At 40.2% G+C, this 18,987-nt stretch overlaps 1 protein-coding gene across 1 annotated transcript in view; it reads left to right on the top strand.

Moving 5' to 3' along the window:
• Positions 1 to 391: 391 nt before the first annotated feature.
• Positions 392 to 18,987, top strand: part of si:dkey-240h12.4 (death-associated protein kinase 2) — a 34,188-nt gene continuing 15,592 nt past the window's right edge. The window contains exons 1-5 of the mRNA XM_005465584.4: positions 392 to 695; positions 4,771 to 4,944; positions 8,058 to 8,279; positions 9,940 to 10,078; positions 10,173 to 10,302. Of these exons, the coding sequence (XP_005465641.1) occupies positions 4,883 to 4,944; positions 8,058 to 8,279; positions 9,940 to 10,078; positions 10,173 to 10,302 (553 nt within the window). The 5' untranslated portion in view covers positions 392 to 695; positions 4,771 to 4,882. The remainder of the gene's footprint in view (positions 696 to 4,770; positions 4,945 to 8,057; positions 8,280 to 9,939; positions 10,079 to 10,172; positions 10,303 to 18,987) is intronic.

Genomic DNA, 18,987 nt, shown 5'->3' with positions numbered 1-18,987 from the left:
TATATAATTCACTACTTACTGTATATAATGTCCTCTTTATGCACAGTCGAGGAGCGTTTCAGGACACATTTCATTTCATTGCGTGTTGTACTTTGTATAACTATGTATGCATCTTGACGTTGGCCACTTACATAGGTTAGGTCGTAGGCTCTAGAAAGGTTCCCATAGACCTCTAAATCTGTTGAATAAATGGTTAAGAAACTAGATGGATTGATATTTCGTTATTACTCTATCCACTGAATAATATTATAAAGCAGAAAAATTTCAAAACTTAATTTGTAGTTTCTGCCTTTATTTTGACGGTGTTTGCAAACCGGAAATTTTTCTGTTATTACCTGTTATGTGACGCGTTGACGTGAAATGTAGTAAAAAAAAAAAAAAAGCTTTTTACTTTATTGACTCTTAGTAGGTGCCCTGAACGCCTCTCCAGGTCGCTAAACTCGTATTTACGGTAAATCGGACATGACATCAAAGTGTGGATAGTGGTGGTGTTTTCCGCATTCCTCAACTGCCTGCGAGCTTCAGGGCCAAGCACACGGCGAAACGGCATTTATGTTCCAGCCTTTCTAGGAGAAGGGCAGGAACACATCCACGAGATAGACAGCTTTCCTGGGAACGTCTTACCTGGAAGCCGAACAGTGAACCTGGGCAAGGAAGCGCTGTGTTGTTGAGGCTGCTTGCAATACGTGTCGATGGTTAGTGAGCCAACAAATTTCTCAGCTGATTTCTTTTTTCTTTTTTAGTGAAATCTGTCTTTGAAATATCGAAAGCACCTGTAGTTATTTTTAAACAGTGCCATTTCCTGGGATAAGGAAGTTTTGTGTTGTTTCCTTCCTTTAGAACGGGTGGGTTTCAGTCTGTTTTTTCTACATAAAACATGTCCCAACAGGCTGAGGTCGTATAGTGCTTTAGGCTGTGCAGTCTACACATTCTATACTGTTACTTGTAAAGAAGTTATTCTGTAAATAAACCAATGGATAGTTTTTATCGGTTAACTTCATACAAAATACATTTTTAGTACATTTAAAGGGCATCAGATAGATCTCTGTGCCCACAGCTTTTCAAACTGCTTGGCAGGTATCGGGCGGGTTCTCCAAAACCAGCCTGATCTTATGTCTGTTAATTATTTAATGCAGATTCTAGATTCTAGGGTGGATTTAGGATGAACTAACGCCTCAAATGGATAGGAATCTAAATATGCGTTCCCAAAACCACATAGGGTGTTTCCTTTCTTAAAAGTAAATCTGATCCGTGGTGGGAGTTTTTTTTTGGGGGGGGGTACAGTTTGGCTCTTAGACTGTTTGTCACATTTGATGACTGTGTTATTGTGGAAGACTCATAGTGTACCCTTGAGAACGTTTGGACAGAACACATTCCTCGAATAAAGGAGTCAGAAGTTACATCACTTTAACAAATTACCAACTGACAGGAAAGAAAGAGTGTTGAGGAGATTCTTTAGGGATAGCTGTTTTATAGTTAATGTCCCTTCATAGGTTTTATATGATTTATAGCACCTATGCATTCAGGAACACCTGTGTATAGTCATCTTTTATCTGTGGTAGTTGGCTCACCTTAAGAGGTATAAACACTGCACTAACTGTACTTTGTTTGCTTGTATTTGGTGGTGGTGTTTGCCTGCAGTGCACTACAGAACATGACCTCACATCAGTGTACTTTTAGCAGTAGATCAAGAAAATACTGTACATTTTCTTTCTGTGAAATTGTGGATTATTATTTAGAAAACTGCAGATGATACATGGCGTCACTGTGGGGGAGCAGAGGAGCGATCATCTACATAGTGGTCTATCATATTGTTATTACTCTAACCTAGTGTGACAGTTGTCAGCCACTCCCTCCATTGACTCAATGTCCCAACTCTTGCTCCACTTCACACTCTTTTATCTAGCCATAACTGCAGGTGATTTGTGTGTGTGTGTGTGTGTGTGTGTGTGTGTGTGTGTGTGTGTGTGTGTGTGTGTCAGTTTGCAGTCCTCTTTTGCCTTTGTTGATGGATCGGGATCTCCTTACTGAGGTGCATATCTAAATCCCTATCTGGGAAACTTTTCCTTTATGTGTATCATCTAAGTAATCATCAGTGAATTCTGCTCTGAAAAAAAGGAAAAGAAAACAAATGAAATGATGAAACAATAATAACCACTTTGGTGTTTACCAGCTTGCTGAAATGTGCTGTCATTGTGGGTGCTCCTAGAGCTTAACTTGCTGCTAAGTCATGTGCAGAGAGAGATGACCTAAGCAAATGCTCCAGAATTGCAACGGGTTGGACTAGTTCTGCTTGGTTAGTTTAGGAAAAGCGCAATGCAACAAAAGCATCACTGACAAATGGCAGTCAGTCTGCTCAGATATCGGCTGATTACCCAATCTAGATTGTTTGGAATTATTTACAGATCAGTTAACTAGCTTAATGAACTGAAATGTCTGGCATGTTTGGCATGTCTGTTCCTTTTTGCAAAATCGTCTTTACATTTTCCAAATTTGTATGTGCTTTTCTGCATCCAGTTAAATAAAATGACAAAATTGCTGTCACAGAAATTCTAACACTGTAGAAAAACAAAACAAGTTACAGTAACTTTCTTTACTTTTAATTTAATTTAAAATTTTTTAAATAACATAGAGAATATCACAAAAACAACCATAATTCAGACTATGCGTCTTGAGCCTGTTAGGTCCATAAATTTATTTTCTGCAGTGTACCAGAGTTTTGAATCTGGTGCCTATAGTGACATTCCTGTAGCTATTACTGTTCTCGTCATGCTTTGTGAAATGACCAGGGTCGGACGACGTTTGAAAGACTGACATCCACATTTTATTCACCCTTCCCTGAATGTTTCTTTCATTCTGTATCATATGGGGAAGTACATCAAAGTGTGTAGAGAGAAGTTTGCAACATGCATCTGATGTCATGGTTTCTAGTGCAGAGAGTTGTGAGAAGAGAATCAATGGAAGTGCCAAAAGCAGACGAGAGAAGTCATTGTCATACAGCACCTAATCAGATAAAAATCCTCGGGTCCTCAAGCCCAGAAATAGAACCTGAAATGAGGAAGTGCCTCACGTGTGACTTGTGTTTCTGTGGAAGCTGATGATGCCACTAAGAGGCTTTTGTTTTCTTCAGTCTTTTGTCAGCTTAATCTTCTACGTACGTAAAGTTATTGCGTGAAACTGCTAAATTCTTCTTTGCAGTGCTTCCATTTTATGTCAATACATTTTATTTTCTAAAATATTGTAAACATTTTTTAGAATTGCAAAAAGTATGATGGTAGTGTACTGAATGAACACGTAAAATACTAAAAATATACAGCTGTAACATTAAAACTACTGAGGGTGTGAGGTGAATGTCACTGAGCTCATTCTTCTACAACAATACAAAGAATTGTAATCCTAAGAATCCATGGCATCTAGTATACTTGTCAATGTTATCACAACACATTCCACATATACAGTCAGGCGATAACTGAGAAATTATGCATATATTTTCTGAAAATGTCAGTAACACAATGGAGACACTGTTACTCTGCTTTCAAAGAAGCCATTGAAGAGAATCTGACCAGGTGACCATGTAGTAGAAAATTTTAGCACTGCTATCTCAGCTCAGCCATTACATCAAGCACTTAGCATTCAAAGTAGAATAAAGTAAAATAATAATATTTATATCTTTGTGTAGTTTTGTAGTAGTTTTCTTGTGACAGCCCATTATGCCTGAAAAAAATTGTTAATGAGCTTAGAAACACAGCTTGTTAATATATTAAAATGTATTAATAACAAAAAAAACATAGGTGAATTAAAAGGCTTGAGCAGTACATGACATGAATAACTGTCTCCATCTACAGTGGGTTAAATATGTAAAAATGTTATTGAAAAATGAAGGCGTCTTGACCAAACAGCTAGTTAATCTTACTAGTGATTTCTCAGATATACTAATCTTAATGTGCTGGTTGAGCCTGTGCCTGTTCCACTTGCCTAAGGAAGTTATTAAAACTTTTCACTCTGCACTCTAGTTTGTCTACATGTTTGTCAAGTTGGTTTTTAAGAGGAAACGCTTGCTCATAATCATCTGTTACGATGATGAATTCCAGAAGCTCATCTGCTGGCTAATGCTGATTCTGTTTCCACACAAACTGGGAATCTCAGAACTTTGAATGCAGAGCCAGTGGCAGCATACCTTGCATGCTAATCTCCCATCAGTCTCTCATCAAACACCAGATGTTTATCTGGTCTCTTAGCTTGTCAATCTTCAGACATGGTTAACAGGACACAGATATGCTCATGAAATAGAAGCACACAGTTTTCAGTAGGATCCGAGACAAGTAGAGCTTCCAGTAGCAAAAGCCAACTGCAGTCAAAAGATGGCAGTAATGTAAAGGATGGGTGGAAGTTTGATGGCAGAACACTGTTTCAGATTAAAAGAGATCTGTCACATAATTGTTTTAGATTTTTCGATTTGACCAGGCAGTCGCTGCTTACCTTGCTTCTCTGATGGAACACTGCTGCGTTACAGTTTTATTTATGACTAGATAAAGTATTAATCTCAAACTAGATGACTGGGAAAAGTTCAGGATAAATGCATATTGAAGAACCCTGGAGAAATTTTTGGTTGTTCAAGTCCGATAATTTTTTTTTTTTTCTCGCTAGCAAAATGTCGGCTGTATGTATCAGATGTATGCACTGTGCTTGTGTAGTTGTCACAGTATAAGACAGTGTGTGTTCTTTTGGAGAACATAATTTTCTGTAATATTTTCTGTTACTCAAACTCAGGTCCAGCCTTGATGTTAGAGTTTGGAGGATCATGAACCACTTGAAGCTCCATATTAAATAGTTGGCAGTAGGCAAACCTATAACCAAGGTGACCAGTGTGAAACAAAGGAACATGGCTGTCTTCAAACCTGAGAATGTGGAAGACTTCTATGAGATTGGGGAAGTTCTGGGAAGGTATGGATGCAACTGTTTTATGCTCTCATATGTTCCAGTAGGTCTTCCGCATGATACAGTGATGTATGGGGAGGACATGTACAGATTTGTGTTTCTGAATAACAGCATATTGAATTTGTAATAAGCTGGATTTCAGCCTTAATTTGATTGTCGATACTAGGGCTGCTCGATTATGGCAAAAATGATAATCACGATTATTTTCACTGAAATTGAGATCTCGATTATTTGACGATATTTATTTAACAATAACAATGTATTGAATAATGGCTTTAAAGATTGTCAAAAAATAATATAAAATAGTGTGCAAATACTGATAACAGTGCAAATGTTTGCAATATAAAAAATAAATGAAAAATGTAAACATTAATGTTTAGTGAACTTCAAATTACTGCATAATATTTATGCAAATAACCAAACATCAAGGCAAGCTGTGTAGCCACACAATGCACAATTGCATCAAACTGACATTGAGGTATGTCAACTAAAGTTGCTGCTCCTTCATTGTTTGATCGTATGTCACTTTGTGAGCGGTCTTCAAATGATTGAATAAATTTGTAGTGTTGCTCTGTGGTGCAGCTACGACACCGTAGCAAAGTTTACACACTATGTCTACTTGATCCACGTCTGACTCCGCGAACCCATGTTTCCACACCACTGAAGTCGCTTTACCCCTCTTTTCAACCAGCGGCATTCTTTCTTCAGCAGCCGTTATCCTCTCCTCTCCAAATAACTTTTGCTTAGCTTTCCGAGCTTCCCTCGGGTCCTCTTAATTGTTGTGACACGTGTTCGAAACGCAGAGAGGTGCACACTGACCAGCGCGAGAGTAAAGCACGAGGGAGGTGCTAATAGTCAGCTCAGTCATTTTTAATGATCGTTGAAAGCCCAGATCGTAATTTAGATTAAAATTCGATTAATTGAGCAGCCCTAGTCGATACCCCAAAAAGCTCTCTGAGTAATATGGTAAAACAGAGAAGAAACGATAATCTTATGGTAACTCACAATCATACAAAGGAAATGAGCTACATGCATTTTATGCAACCTATACCAGACTCTTGCAAAATGACCACAGAAACCTCTGTGCTTGTGTGCTTAGCAAACTTCTCATTTTGAGCAATTATACTGCAATTCCACTATAAATTATTAACCACAATAGGAATAAAAACTCTCAGAGACATCAGTCTTCCAGTCATCCCCAGCATACTGTAACAAGAGCTGTGTCCTTTGCTTTTTTTTTTTTTTTTTAATGCCTGCCTACAATAACCTGTAGCTCTGTACCGCGTATGGTTGGTCTGCAACCATATTTAACGAGGTGATGCATGTGAAAGTAAAATTCCCTGTTCCCATTAGTGGTGCAATGGATCAAAAATGTCACGGTTCGGATTGGATCACGGTTTTAAGTCACGGATCGGATCAATTTTGGGATCAGCAAAAAAATAAAAAAAGACAAAACTTTAACATCTACTTATGAACTTATTTAAGTATTTTTTGCCTATTAAAAACATTCAACTCAAGACTCATTATTATATATATATATCTCTATATCTCTATATCTCTCTCTCTCTCTCTCTCTCTCTCTATATATATATATTATATATATATATATATATATATATATATATATATATATATATATATATATATATATATATATATATATATATATATATATATATATATATATATACCACTCCGCTGTGATATAATGCGGTCACGGTCATGTAGCTTTCCGTTGACCTTGAGGTCTACCCATTTGTAGTTGGGCAACAGAAGATGCCTGGGACAGTTCAGCCATAACTTTAAACTTTTCCTGCTCATACATGCCTGGGTACGATCTTGTCACTGAAGTGGATGCGCAACGGGATATCATAGCTTGGCTCAAGCACGTTCATCATAGTTTAAACCCCTTATTTTGCACAAGGGAATACGGCCTCCCGTCTGCAGCTAAACACCCTAGTAGCTTTCGTAATAGCTTTAGCCCGATTGGATTGGGGAGCAAAGGGCTGCTTAAATGCCGCAAACTCCTCTGCTCCTCCCCTTGGACCGCTAGCACTGGCCATAACTATCGCTTGACAGACTGACCATGCACACCATACACATACTTTTTTTCCTTCTTTTTCGAATCTTCGGATCACGTGCGTCCCGAACCGTGTAGTGGGATCGGTTCGGATTACGGATCAGTTCCCATAGTAGCATTCACTGCAATATTGCACTATGGGATGCAATTCAAATCAGAGTAATTTATCTCATTCCGCCACTCCTGATTGGCTGGTGATTGTGACAACTACGTCAGGCAGAAACTCCCATCCTTCAATAGCTTGCGCTATTACATAGCCATTATTGAAACAGCTCTTCAAGCTTCTGCACATATCTCAACCTGCATTAGGCTAGCTAGCTATCTTACCTGTCCATAGACAGGAGTGTTTAGCAAACTTTCTGTTGCTGGGTGCTTGATACCTTTTGCTCGTCTGTGCTGAAACTAAGTCTTCACCATAGATCGGGCGTCGTACCACTTACTCTCTGCTAAGGCGGTTTAGTTAGTACGGTTTAGCACGCCAGCTAACATTATTTTCCTTTTCTACTGAAGTTAGTAAACCAGCTAACTCGTTGTCCTTGTTGTTAGCACCACAGATAGTGAAAGTGGACAGAAACTAGCAGAAACTCTGGGGCTTGACTTTAAGTTCAACGCTGTGACCTCTCACTGGGATGAGGGGGAGGACCTCTCCTGCTCAAAGCATGAATATGCAAAACGTGTGCAAATACTCTGCATCTAGGCTGAATATCTCGTGGCTCAGCGTCATAACAGAAACCACTGGATAAAGTTATGAAGGGAAGAAATTGCCCCAGGCCACCTGGGCGGCAGAGCAGTTACTCAGAGTTTTTCCGAAGCTGCTGGAAGAGTTAATGTTCTCGTGTAAGGACCACCCGTTGAGCAGCAGAAGCCTATTTGGCTATGTGAGGATATGGTGACTAGGCCTGACCCAAATGTCTGGGAAGACTATTTGTTTTTACTTTAACATAAAAAAAAAAAAAAAAAAAAAATTTGTCAGGACACAATATTTTTGATGCATGCCAGGCTTGGTGTTTTTTGTGAATTCTGTCCTTCCCCCGTACAGTGGGCATTTTGGCCAGGTTCGACAGGTTCGGGAGCGGACCTCTGGGAAGTTTTGGGCAGGCAAGTTCCTGAAGATTCGGAAGGTTGCATGCAGCCGTCTTGGCCTGGACAGGAGCAGCGTGGAGCGAGAGGTGGAGATCCTCCAGGCTGTCCAACATCCAAACATTGTGGCTCTTAAAGATGTTTTTGAAAGTCGCGCTGAAGTGGTGCTCATCCTGGAGCTGTGAGTTGACAAATATCTCCATAAAACATCCTTTTTGTTTGCATTTGTATAGCGCTTTATTCAGTCCCTAAGGACCCCAAAGCGCATTACACTACATTCAGTCATTCACCCATTCACACACTGGCAATGGCAAGCTACATTGTAGTCACAGCTGCCCTGGGGCGCACTGACAGAGGCGAGGCTGCCGGACACTGGCGCCACCGGGCCCTCTGACCACCACCAGTAGGCAAACATGGGGTTAGTATCTTGCCCAAGGATATTTGGCATGCAGCCAGGAGGCAGCCTGGGATCGAACCACCGACTTTCTGATTAGTGGCTGACCTGCTCTGCCACCTGAGCTACAGGTGGCTGTAGCTCACCAGAGCTGTGACTGATAACCACTTCACTGTTATACCTACAAATGTAAACACGTTTAAACACGTTTTCTGTTAATGCGAATCCCCCCCCCCCCCCCAAATAACAGATAACAGATGGGAAACAAACCATAAAACCACAAACTGGTATGTTCCGGATCTGGCCCACACAGTGTGCTTACACATGGCCCACATACCGCAAAGAATGACGGCCCTTTGGTGGCCCAGATCAGGTTTGCCAGAGGTGGCCCACACATTGGCCAGTGCAGGGCCAGTTGCAGACACACTGCTGGCCCTGTGCTGGCCCAGAACACTTTCAGCTCTGGCCCCAGATGTCAGCTTAATGTGTACCTTAATCAAGCCATGTAATAACAACATGTGCCGTATTTAGCACAGATTAAAAATGTCTCAACCAAGGTAATGCAGCAAATTTATTTTGAATTGAATATTTTATATAATTCATAATTAACAATATATCAAGTAACACTCCTGCTACAAAAGTAACATGACGAAACTCTGTTCAGACAGTGAATGGACTGATTCTTATATAGAGCTTTTCTACTCTCCCAGAGTACTCAAAGCGCTCTATACAACATGCCACAGTCACTTTCTTTAAACTAAGTGCTTCCTAACTACATTCAGACACACTCATACTCTGATGGATGCATCGGAGAGCAACTTGGGTTAGTATCTTGCCCACTTGACATGCAGGAGCCAGGGATTGAACCACTAACCTTCCGATTAGGAGGTGACCTGCTCTACCTCCTAGCCACCCGGTGGTAAACATGAGTGAACCCTCACTAGTAAACTGTACACTCATAAACCTGTCAAACCTGCATTTGAAACGTTGGCTACCATAGCAGTATAGTAGTGTAACATGGCATTTGGGTCTTCTAACTAAAATAGGAAAAAAGGAACATAAATGAGTGCCATCATTGCCAGACCTGGCCCACATCTGGTTGACATACACCCTGCCATGACACCAGTCAATCAGAAGTGCCAGCCGGGGGGATTCACCAGACCTGTTTTTTATGCACCTGGGTCATATAAACCAAACCACAATCGGGGCAGATGTGGCATGCCATCACATAAACAGTGCCATCTATGGCAGGCCTGGTCCATATCTGGATGACATACCACTTACCATGCCAGAAGTCAGCCAGCAGTGCCGGCTTGACACCAGATCCGGGCCAGAACTGTTTGCTATGTGGGTAGTGAGTAAATATATATTTGCTACCCTGTCCTGTTCTGTACAGGGAAAAAATGAAAGTGTAACAAGTATCTCATTAAAACACTTTTCTGCTTAGTGTCAGTGGAGGGGAGTTGTTTGACTTCATTGCTGAGAAAGAGAATCTGTTGGAAACTGAGGCTATTGAATTCATGAAGCAGATACTGGAGGGACTGAGATTCATACACTGCAAAAACATTGCCCACTTTGACCTCAAGGTAAGTATACTTAGTTACATCTATCATTTTATATTGTGGAACAGAACATTTTCAAAGATGTGGTTTCCAACATAACATTTTTCTCCACATTCAGCCAGAAAATATCATGCTGTCAGACAAAGTGTCAAAACCTCCCAACATCAAACTCATAGACTTTGGCCTGGCTCACATGTTTCATCCGGGAGAGGAGTACAAGAGCACAAGTGGCACTCCACAGTACATTGGTAAGTATTAAGCTGTATTAGAAATGGTATTTGGCATTATGTTTTGTTTTGGTGAAATATTAAGTATCACTTTAGTTTTATTTTACAGTGCATAAAACATGTTTTCATTCTCTGACCAAAGATAATCTAAATCTCCCTTTATTGTGTCACCAAAGAGAATCTGATTCATGTTTGCTGTGACTGGTCTGGCATAGCCTCACAATTGTTTCAACTTTTGTAGGGCTTTTTACTTTTTCCCACTTTTTAAGGTTTCTGCCTTTCATGAAACTGCTGTGAAGGTGACCAAAAACTGTGTTTTAGTTCAAGTAATGTTATCTTAACCTACTAAGAACTATCCATGTGTTTTTTGTGTTAGGAACATTAGATGCCTCTAATCAGTGACAGTCACAAGGTTTTAGTTGGTCTTGTTGCTCATGATTACCCTGTCTTTATCCACTGAAATAAATGGTTGTTTGTTGTGAAAAGCTTTGGTGCGACTTCCAAACCAGTTCAGCAGTCTGATGAACCAGCATCCCAATATGCTTATGTCGCGATGTCCATATCTTAAATATAGTCTGTGGTCAAGCATTGAAGAAATATGTTTAAAATGGAGCCAAGGCTCCATATGACAGACAGACTCGTTTAGACATCCAACAACATTCACAGTCTGGGACCACACTTTTTAATGAGTGGAGGTACTTTACCTTGGCTACCTTAGTGGAAACAATGCTGGAGGAAAAGGAGGGAAAAGAGCCAGAGTCCTAGCCAAGTTGAGGAACAGACAACACTGTTTGCCCCCTCCCCAGTATTCCTCTAACATCCAAACTGGAAAACAAGCTGGATGAACTACGGGCCAGGATGACTCTCCACTATTAAGGACTGTAATGTCTTTATTTTTTTACGGAGACATGCCTGGATCCCTCAGTCCTTGACTCAGCTATTGTTCCTGTGGACCTCTCTGTTCACCGCCAGGAGTGGACAAAGGAGTTGGGTTAGTGCAAGGGAGGTGGCATGTGTAGCTAAACACACTTTTGTGCTATGTTTCCCACTATGACATGCACACAGTGTTTCAACGTTCTTTATTTATACTGTCGCCTTTTTAGGTTTTTGTTGCCAGCTGGCTCACACTTTCATTCTGTTTGCTTGCACACAGCTACGTACTCTGAGCTCCTCTTCCTCTCAAGGCGCTGGCGTATTGCTAAAAATGGGGACGTGTGATCCATTTATGTCCCCCAGCTCGTTGGTCAGACTCCCTTGGTACGACCCTCTGAATCAACTGCAACACCCCTTCCTTAGAGCTGAGCCACAGACCGCACCCCACCATATACCCACCTCCGAACTCAAGCCGGGGATTTCCCATTTTGAGAGTTTGTGGCTTATATAATCAATGGCATGGTCAACACCCTTTTTGAAAAAGTCAAATAAAAGTGTGACGAATTGGTAAAATCTGAACAGAGTGGAAACTCTGGAGACAAGGGAATATGCCAGTAGCACTTGGTCAAATCCAGTGTTGTGAAAAAATGAGCAGTAGGAGTTCATTGACCGATGGCATGGAATAAGCGATAAGCTGTGACACCTCAATCATCTTGTGGTAGTCAACACAGAACCTTATAGACCCACCTTTCTTCACCACAGGAACGATGGAGCGAAACCATTCGCTGTGTGACTCTGTTAATCACAAGGCCAGGGGCGGGGGGAGAGCTGTGGCAGGGCTGGAGAGGAACCACATTGAGCAACCAGATTTTCCAGGACATTTGTCTGGTACTTGGCCTGGTCCTGGGGCTTCCAGGTTGCTGTCGTTGCACCGCTGTCTGCTGGCAGCTAGCTCTGCATGGTTCGTGGGTCTGATATCTTGTCCTGGGTAATTGGGCGCCACTGTAACACACATTTGTGTTGTGTTAAGTTCCCGGCGTGCTGCTCAGATAGGGTAGGCATGATCTGATAATGATCCCCAGCTGTGTTGGCCAGCCTCTCCTGGAACTGGCCCTCTCCACCCTCTCCACAGCTGAGCCACAGACCACCCTGCGAGCAAAAGAACAGCAAAACATGCCATACTGGAAATATTCAAAATTTCTTCTGTGACCCTGATAAAGCTATATTTCAGGGGATTCAAAGATAACAGATTATTCAATTCAATTCAATTCAATTCAATTTTATTTATATAGCGCCAAATCACAACAAAAGTCGCCTCAAGGCGCTTCATAGGTACAGAGAAAAACCCAACAATCATATGACCCCCTATGAGCAAGCACTTTGGCGACAGTGGGAAGGAAAAACTCCCTTTTAACAGGAAGAAACCTCTGGCAGAACCAGGCTCAGGGAGGGGCGGCAATCTGCTGCGACCGGGTGGGGTGAGAGAAGGAAAACAGGATGAAAGACATGCTGTGGAAGAGAGACAGAGGTTAATAACAGATATGATTCAATGCAGAGAGGTCTATTAACACATAGTGAGTGAGAAAGGTGACTGGAAAGGAAAAACTCAATGCATCATGGGAATCCCCGGCAGCCTACGTCTATTGCAGCATAACTAAGGGAGGATTCAGGGTCACCTGGTCCAGCCCTAACTATATGCTTTAGCAAAAAGGAAAGTTTTAAGCCTAATCTTGAAAGTAGAGATAGTGTCTGTCTCCCGAATCCAAACTGGAAGCTGGTTCCACAGAAGAGGGGCCTGAAAACTGAAGGCTCTGCCTCCCATTCTACTTTTAAATACTCTAGGAACAGCAAGTAGGCCTGCAGTGCGAGAGCGAAGTGCTCTAATAGGGTGATATGGTACTACAAGGTCATTAAGATAAGGTGGGGCCAGATTATTTAAGACCTTGTATGTGAGGAGCAGGATTTTGAATTCAATTCTGGATTTAACAGGAAGCCAATGAAGGGAAGCCAAAACAGGAGAAATATGCTCTCTCTTTCTAGTCCCTGTCAGTACTCTTGCTGCAGCATTTTGGATTAGCTGAAGACTTTTCAGCGAGTTTTTAGGACATCCTGATAATAATGAATTACAGTAGTCCAGCCTGGAAGTAATAAATGCATGAACTAGTTTTTCAGCGTCACTAAGAGACAGGATATTTCTAACTTTAGAGATGTTGCGCAAATGGAAGAAAGCAGTCTTACATATTTGTTTAATATGTGCGTTGAAGGACATGTCCTGGTCAAAAATGACTCCAAGTTTCCTCACAGCATTACTGGAGGCCAAAGTAATGCCATCCAGAGTAAGAATCTGGTTAGATACCATATTTCTAAGATTTTCAGGGCCGAGTACAATAACCTCAGTTTTATCTGAATTAAGAAGCAGAAAGTTAGCGGCCATCCAGGTCTTTATGTCTTTAAGACATTCCTGCAGTTTAACTAATTGGTGTGTGTTATCTGGCTTCATGGATAGATAGAGCTGCGTGTCATCTGCATAGCAGTGAAAATTTATGCTATGTATTCCAATGATGCTGCCTAGGGGGAAGCATGTATAATGTAAACAGAATTGATCCTAGCACCGAACCCTGTGGAACACCATAACTGACCTTAGTGTGTGAAGAGGACTCTCCATTTACATGTACAAATTGGAGTCTATTAGATAGATATGATACAAACCACTGCAGCGCAGTACCTGTAATACCTACAGCATGTTCTAATCGCGCTAATAGGATATTATGGTCAACAGTATCGAACGCTGCACTAAGGTCTAGCAGGACAAGCACAGAGATGAGTCCACTGTCAGAGGCCATAAGAAGATCATTTGTAACCTTCACTAAAGCTGTTTCTGTGCTGTGATGAGCTCTGAAACCTGACTGAAACTCTTCAAATAAGCCATTCCTCTGCAGATGATCTGTTAGCTGTTTGACAACTACTCTTTCAAGGATTTTTGATATGAAAGGAAGGTTGGAGATTGGCCTATAATTAGCTAAGACAGCTGGGTCTAGAGATGGCTTTTTGAGTAAAGGTTTAACTACAGCCACCTTGAAGGCCTGTGGTACATAGCCGATTATTAGAGATAGGTTGATCATATTTAAGATCGAAGAATTAATTAATGGCAGGACTTCTTTGAGCAGTTTTGTAGGAATGGGGTCTAAAAGACACGTTGATGGTTTGGAGGAAGTAATTACTGAAGTTAACTCAGAAAGATCAATTGGAGAAAAAGAGTCTAACTTAACATCAGTGGTACTAAGAGTAGCTGTAGACGATAATACATCTGTGGGATGATTATTGGTAATTTTTTCTCTAATGATAAGAATTTTATTTGTGAAGAAGTTCATGAAGTCATTACTAGTTAGCGTTAAAGGGATGGTTGGCTCAAAAGACCTCTGAGTTTTTGTCAGCCTGGCTACAGTGCTGAAGAGAAACCTGGGGTTGTTCTTATTTTCTTCAATCAGTGACGAATAGTAAGATGTTCTGGCTTTGCGGAGGGCTTTCTTATAAATCAGCAAACTATTTCTCCAGGCTAAATTTGTGACACGCCATTTCCTCTCGAGCTTACGAGTCATCTGCTTTAGGCTACGTGTTTGAGAATTATACCACGGAGTCAGGTACTTCTGATTTGAGACCTTAGTTTTCACAGGAGCTACAGTAGAGTTATAGGGCCGCTCCTCCACTTTGTGACAACAACCTACACTGTCTAAATGAACTCAATAACATTTTCTGTAGATTTGCAACGTATAATAAAACCACTATACCATTTAACTCATTACTTGAGAAAAACTGTCCAGTAATTGAAATTAATAGGAAACACAACTATGCTGGAAGACCATGGATGACTAAAGGACTACAAAATGCCAGCAAAAAAAACAAAACAACCCTGTATCGAGAATTCATAAAAAAGAGAATCATAGACACTGAAAGAAGGTATAAAACCTATAAAAATAAATTAACAAATATAATGAGAACCTGTAAAAGAGAATATTTTAATAAAAGGTTAGAACAGAATAAAGATAACACAAGAGGTATATGGAATGTATTAAACAGTATAATCAAAAATGAATCAAGGAAAAATGATTATCCGGGGTACTTTATAGAAGGGACAAGAAGCATTAACAAAATGAATGACGTAGTAAATGGTTTTAATGAATTCTTCATAAATATAGGGCCAAAACTGGCAGAGGGAATAAAGGTCGATGGAACAGAAAGGGACACTGGTGAAGATATTGAAAGGAATAGAAGCTCAATGTTTTTAAGAGCAGTGGAAGAGAAAGAGATTTATGACATTGTTAGAGGGCTTGATGCATTCTCAATCATCCAGGAAAGTAAATCTCCAAAAGTTGAATCTGTTCATCTGGACGTAGCGTTTTGTGGGAGAAACGTTTCGTCACTCATCCAAGTGACTTCTTCAGTCTCAGCTGACTGCAGGTTTCCCCAAACCTTATAAACAGTACATTTGCATAATGACTGCATAATGTGTTGTAGCGTCATCAGGACGCTACAACACAGAGCGAACACCATCCCCACTGACACAGCGGCCAGGGAGGCAGAAGAACAGCACATCAAGAAGGCCCTGAGTAAATGTGGTTATCCCAGCTGGACTTTTGTCAAAGCGGGAAAGGCACCTAAAGAAAGCTCCAGCCGATCCAGGAGAGAAGGACAACCGCTGCCCAAGCGAAAACCTGTAGTGATCCCATATGTGTCAGGAGTATCGGAACAGTTGAGACGCATTTTTTCTAAACACCGGGTCTCTGTGGCTTTTAAACCCCAAAACACGCTGCGCCAAAAACTGGTCCACCCCAAGGATCGGGTCCCCCGACACAAACAGAGTAACATAGTGTACGCTGTTAAGTGCCAGGAGGATTTTCAGGATTTATACATCGGGGAAACCAAACAACCTCTAGCGAAGCGGATGGCACAACACAGAAGAGCAACCTCATCAGGCCAGGACTCTGCAGTCTATTTACACCTACAGGCCAGTGGACACTCTTTCAATGATGAGGATGTACACATCCTGGACAGGGAGGAACGCTGGTTTGAGCGCGGAGTCAAGGAGGCCATTTACGTGAAGAGTGAAAGACCATCTCTGAATCGAGGAGGGGGCCTAAGGGTACATCTTTCGCCATCTTACAACGCTGTGATTGCAGCCATTCCCCAACTCAAAGTGAATGGTACTCATGGCCATTGATCAGTGTTCTTTGATCAGTTGGTTTTGGTCAGTGATTGTTGATCAATGGTCATGGGAATTTGCATAATTATGATTAAGGAACTGACCTCACAGCCCATTGTTCCTTCAGTGGGCTGGTTTCAGTCATTATGCAAATGTACTGTTTATAAGGTTTGGGGAAACCTGCAGTCAGCTGAGACTGAAGAAGTCACTTGGATGAGTGACGAAACGTTTCTCCCACAAAACGCTACGTCCAGATGAACAGATTAAACTTTTGGAGACATTGTTAGAGGACTTAAAAACAAAACCAGTACAGATTGGAATGATATTGATATGGTAACAGTAAAGAGAGTTATTGATGGTATAGTAAAACCATTAAAATATATATTCAACTTGTCTTTTCAAAATGGGGTTTTTCCACAAAAAATGAAAGTTGCTAAAGTTATTCCAATTTACAAAACAGGTGAAAAGTATCATTTTACAAATTATAGCCCAGTGTCAATACTCTCCCAGTTCTCTAAGATACTGGAAAAACTTTTCATAAAAAGATTTGACAGTTTTGTGGAAAAACATGAATTACTGACAGGTAGTCAATATGGGTTCAGAAACAACAGATCAACAACTTTGGCATTGATAGATTTAATGGAAGAGATAACAGAATGTATAGATAATAAGAGGTACGCACTCGGAGTTTTCTTAGATCTAAAGAAGGCGTTTGATACTGTTAATCATGAAATTCTATTAAAAAAACTGGAAAGGTACAGGGTTTAGAGGAGTGGTTTTGGACTGGTTAAAAAGCTATTTAGGCAATAGGCAACAATATGTACAAATAAATGAATATAAATCTAATTTGATGCATATTGCTTGTGGAGTACCTCAAGGTTCAGTATTGGGTCCAAAAATGTTTATTATGTACATAAATGATATTTGCAGAGTCTTGCAGAATTTAAAGTTTGTAATATTTGCAGATGACACAAATATATTTTCTTCAGGTGTGGAATTGCCACAGGTTTTGGAGATGATCACACAGGAATTAACGATATTAAAGAAGTGGTTTGATATAAATAAATTATCATTGAATCTAGATAAAACCAAATTTATGTTGTTTGGAAACCAAAAGAAAAATATCAAAGTAGAAATACGTGTTGACAATGTATATTTAGAAAGAGTAAATGAAATAAAATTTCTTGGTGTGATCATTGACCACAAGGTCTGTTGGAAACCACATATTACTCATGTTCGAGGGAAACTGGCACGGGGCATTGCCATCCTGGGGAAAGCAAAGCAAATATTGGATCAGAAAGCACTGCATATATTATACTGTGCTTTACTACTGCCGTATATGAGCTACTGTGTAGAGGTCTGGGGAAACACATACAAAAGTAATACACAAACAATAACTATAATACAGAAAAGGGCCATCAGATTAATAAATAATGTGGGGTACAGGGATCATACAAATGGACTATTTTTCAAAATGCAAGCTATTAAATTCCAAGACTTGGTGGAGTTTAAAACAGCGCAAATAATATATAAAGCAAGAAATAAAATGCTTCCAAAAGAAATCTGTAAATTGTTTATAGAAAGAGAAGGTGGGTATAACTTAAGAGGGAAATGGAATTTAAAAATACAAAGTGTTAGAACAACTTTAAAAAGTATGTCTATCTCTATAGCAGGAGTTAAATTATGGAACAGTCTAACAGAAGAAATTAAAGAAAGTAACAATATAAACCAGTTTAAAATTAAATATAAAAAACACATTTTTAACAAATATAAGAATGAAGAAAACAGGGTTAACCCAGGGTGGTAATGTTGTTCGTAATAGTGTTTTCATTTGTTTATCTTATAATTTGTGAATCTGCAAACATTCCCACTCAGTCCTTATTTATATGAAAGTAGCTATATTGTGGTGGGGCTTGTTTATTTGTTTGTTTGTTTTGTCTTTGCTTACTTTATATGTTGTTTGTTTAATTTAAGGCTAAAAGAAAATTAAATCAATGAGAGGTAAAATCTGAGGGTGTAGGGACTAATAAGTATATACTTCTGCCTACTCCTTTTCAAACAAAAGAATGGAATTATATTTTGTAATGATTGTGAATGCACATGTTTGAAATAAAAATGAACTGAACTGAACTGAACTGAACTGAAAAGCCAGTCTTCACCCTGATCAGAAAGCACTGAATCTAAGCGTTACTAATATCTGTAAAATTCTAAAGAGAGTGAACACACCAGGCATTCCAAGACGGGTACTGAGAGTGGGAGTCTGCTGACCCACGGGCAAATGCCTCATGGACATCTGCAACACCTTGCTGGAACAGGCTGTTGTTACACCGTGTTTCAAAGTCTGCCACTATCATTCCAGTGACACAAAATTCACCGTCACATTTTTTAATGACTATTGTCCTGTTATACTAACTCCCATAATGATGTGCTTCGAGTGACTGGTAAAGGATTACATAATCTCCTCACAGCCCCCCGTATTTGAATCATTAGTTTGCTTTCCAGCTAAACTCCTCCTGTTGCACTGTTCACCCTTGATCATCAGGACCAAATTAGCCAGATTCTGCAAGATGGCCAGCAGAAGGCTAATTTCAGCTGTCTGCTGTGTCATCTTAGCTACAGCTACAGCTGCACTG

The sequence above is a fragment of the Oreochromis niloticus genome, unplaced genomic scaffold (assembly GCF_001858045.2).
Source record: "Oreochromis niloticus isolate F11D_XX unplaced genomic scaffold, O_niloticus_UMD_NMBU tig00007802_pilon, whole genome shotgun sequence".
NCBI lineage: Eukaryota > Metazoa > Chordata > Actinopteri > Cichliformes > Cichlidae > Oreochromis > Oreochromis niloticus.
This window is presented reverse-complemented; position numbering and strand designations above follow the sequence as displayed.